The sequence below is a fragment of the Triticum aestivum genome, chromosome 7B (genome assembly GCF_018294505.1).
Source record: "Triticum aestivum cultivar Chinese Spring chromosome 7B, IWGSC CS RefSeq v2.1, whole genome shotgun sequence".
Classification (NCBI taxonomy): domain Eukaryota; kingdom Viridiplantae; phylum Streptophyta; class Magnoliopsida; order Poales; family Poaceae; genus Triticum; species Triticum aestivum.
In genome coordinates, this window is record NC_057813.1 from 25417535 (window position 1) to 25421177 (window position 3643).

At 48.5% G+C, this 3643-nt stretch overlaps 1 protein-coding gene across 1 annotated transcript; it reads right to left on the reverse strand.

Annotated features, from left to right (window-relative positions):
* Positions 1-703: 703 nt before the first annotated feature.
* LOC123155838 (protein DMP3) lies at positions 704-1526 on the reverse strand. The gene has a single exon (XM_044573982.1). It carries the CDS (start codon positions 1513-1515, stop codon positions 814-816), a length of 702 nt encoding a protein of 233 aa, XP_044429917.1. The 5' UTR covers positions 1516-1526; the 3' UTR covers positions 704-813.
* Positions 1527-3643: the final 2117 nt, after the last annotated feature.

Consider the following 3643-nt stretch of genomic DNA (forward strand, 5'->3'; position numbering starts at 1 on the left):
CCTCGACTTCACCCATTTAGAAGATTGGTGGAACATGAGCATTTTCTTTTACCCCGTAAAGCTTGCGTTTCACAACCATTTGCCAAAAATGATGATTTATGTGTTGTGTAATGTGTGGAAGGAGGGGAACAAATGAAGATTGAATGAGGCGCACCCTTACTATTATGCTCGATGTAGCTTATCTTATAAAGGAGGATGTCGACCAAGGCGGTTAGCTCTCACACAGGTCACGAAGTTCATGTTTTCGTTTTTCTTTTCTCCTCTATTTTTTTATATTGGTTCCATGTAAATATTTGTGTACTCCTTTTGCTATATTCCTATGTTAGTGGAATGGGTATGTTCCTATGTTAGTGGAATGGGCAGAGCGGTCGCCTTTCCCGTTTAATAAAAACCTCTCATGCTGTGAGACAAATTTGGTATGATTTCTGTAAATTTAAATACTCTGGGCTTCATAATTCACGGAGTTTAGGTAGATTTTCGGCGAGGTACATCAGTTATTTCTTTATACAGGAAGGTATATTCATTTTCTCTTTAATTATAAAACAGATAAAGATTACAATCATAGCGTTGTACAAGGGCATCTGTCCACATAATGGTTTAATTAAATTTGGCATGAATAAATTGAAGAATAGACAACTACTTTGAAAAACAAGCAAGTAAGCATAAGTAAGTAATCGTAACTAATACTAGTCCTATATATATACCCTGATTACATTATAATTTAACTGATAAAAAGTTATCTAAACTATATACCATGATTCGATTACAATCTAATATATCTAACTGTTCAGAAACAAGTGACCTTAATTAACATCAAGTGAGCTTTTCGCGAGGGGTAGTGCCGGTGTAGCCGATGCCCTTCCTTTTTGTGGGAAAGATCATGAACACAAAACTCGACAGAAAGGCAATGCCGAGTGGCAGGTTCTTCAAAAGCTCCCCAGCGTTCTTGCTGGCTTTGCTGAAGAAACAGTTCTGTAGGCCCACGTCGCTGAACGCCACAATGAGGAAGACGAGCGCCGTGAAGATGGCATGGATGAAGTCCAGCGGCCGCATGCGAAGCCTCCGGAACTCAGCTGCAGTCCATTGCAGCTTCTCCTCTTCATCGGAGAAGTTGAACACGTTGAAACCGCTTGGCGTGGCGACGCAGTAGTAGACCTTTTTGTCGCGGCCGAGGACGCTGTCCGTGAAGGAGAAGAGGACGCACAGGATGGCGAGGACGACGACGAGTGTCGTGGTGAGCCACTGGTTGGAGGTCTCGCACGTGCCGTGGTTGGTGAAGGACGGGGACAGCGCCTGGTACGCCAGCACCGTGCCTGTAGGCAGGAGCTGCGCGAGGTTCACAGCGCTCCACATGACCTTGTCCGTCGCCGTGGACGATGGTCCGGCAGCTGCTGCGGGCGCCGTGGTCGGCATGTCGCCGGCGTCCTTGGGCGTGGACGGGGCCGTCGGCATGCCGCCGTTGGTATGTGGAGATGGAGGCATCTGGATCACGGTGGAAGATGGAGGAGACGCCATTGTGCGATCGACTAGGAATACCCTAAGATGTTCCATTCGTGTGGCAGCGCAATGTTGGTGTGTTATATAGGCAAATCTTCTACGAATGATTCCATCTTGGCCGTGTTGATTTTCTAACTTCTTTTTTGAAAGGGTTGATTTTTCTACTCGGTGTGGCTGAAGGCTGCACATGTTGACTTCAACTTTTCTAGGAGTGGCCACTCGTTTCTACGTGCGTTGAATTGTCTACGTTTGCATCCCACGTACTTGGAACTCTCTCTAGATTTTCTTTGGTTAACTTATACCAATGGCAACAAAAGGTCGTCCTCCGAGCTTGCTACATTCTTATTCCACGAAAGTGGGGAAATGGAATTAGTTAGTCTCAAGATGGTGACATGGTGCCCAATTTGTGGCTAGAATTGACAGGCCTGGCGTGGCCAAGGTGTGGAGGGGCCGGATGGAGGGGAATATTAAATTCTATGTATGGCTGTTGCTCCACGGCGGATCAGTTTCAACCATGAGGATGGCCACAAAAAACAATTCAGAGATATATGTCCGTCCCATAGGGTGACGGTTCACGTATCGCTCCGACGATCACGGAGGCGGTTAGGGTTTTGGGCCTCTTGGCTCCCGATCCCATCTGTGAACGTGCCTTGCCCGAGATCCTGGTTGAGTTGCTGCGATCTGGTTCGAGCTTTTGTCCCCGATCCATCCACCTCGAAACCTTCTGTGTGTTTCCTAGGGCGCGTAGTCGTAATACACCGTGAACCCTAGGCGGCTGTTTGGGGTGGTCCGGAGGAAGAGCGATGGAAGGAGTAGGGAAGTTGATGAGTAGGATCAAGCTTTCGGAAGAGGAGAAGAAGGTAGTCAAGATCCGCGGGTCGGCAAAGGAGAAGGGGAAGAACACAGATCCACGGGCAATTGGCAAGCTGTTGTCCGAGAAACCAGCACATCCCGATGCGATTTCTCTATCCCTGGGGTGCGTCTGGTGTCCAATAAAGGGGATCGACTGCACGGAGGTAGGAGACTACGTGTTCATGTTCACCTTTAAGCAAGAGTCGGGAAAGAGAAAGGCGTTGGAAGATGGGCCGTGGATGTTCGACAAGGAGTTGATGGTGGTGGAGAATTATGATCCAGGCAAGCGTATTGAGGACTATGAATTTAATGATATACCCATCTGGGTGCGCATTTTCAGTCTTCCTCTGGGTATGATGAATGAGGAAGCGGCAGAAGATATAGGGAATACCATTGGTAAGTTTGTAGAGGCGGATGCAGGGGCGGATGGGAAAGCCATTGGAAAATTTCTGCGAGTCAAGGTGAGGATGACTATTGAGAAGCCCATCATGAGGGGATTCACGCTAGAGGAGGAGGAGGAGGATCAACACAAACAGGAACAGAAGAAGAAAATGGCCATTTACAATACGGTAGAAGAAGTAGAGGAGGGGCAATGGTGTCGGTTCGAGTACGAGTTCATGCCGGACTTCTGCTATACTTGTGGTTTGATTGGCCATGGCGAGAAGGATTGCACAATTAAGCTGAAGAAAGGGGAAAGACCACAGTTTGGGAGTTGGCTCAAGCGGATGTAGGAAGAAGGCGGGCTAGCAATGATGACCATTGGGGTTGGAAGGGGAAGAACATGAGTGGAGATAACCAGCGAAGCTATGGCTTTAGTCGGTCGGGTGGTAGATTGGGGAGTGGGAGTTATAGTCTGACATGGAAGAAAGAGGGGGGCGGAAGGAGAGGAGGGAAGGAAGATGGCTCAGAGAAGGGAGAGGAAGTCACAAGTCCGCCGAAAAGAATCACTGGGCAACATAGATCAGGGGCTCCCAAAAAGCTTGATATGGGTGTCGAGGAGGGAACAGTGGCCACGGAAGAAGCGAGGCGCAAGGGAGAGTTGGTTCGGAGGGAAGTAGATGGAGAGGAGGAGAAGAACATCACACTAGCCATGGGTGACACTCGCCAAGCGTGGCTATGAGGGAGCGGGAGAAAGTAGGAAGCCACCAGGTGCCAATAAACAAGAAGGGAAGTCTAGAGCAGGGAGGTGCGCAAAAGGGCTATGATCTTAAAAGATACAAAAAAGTCCGTAGGGAGGAAAAGGGTGGTGCGACGGATCACCAACAGAGGGAGACAATTTTGGGGCAGAAGAGGA

Bases quoted from the DNA above. Each gene is read 5' to 3' on its own strand.
- LOC123155838 (XM_044573982.1), bottom strand. From the start codon at position 1,515: ATGGCGTCTCCTCCATCTTCCACCGTGATCCAGATGCCTCCATCTCCA.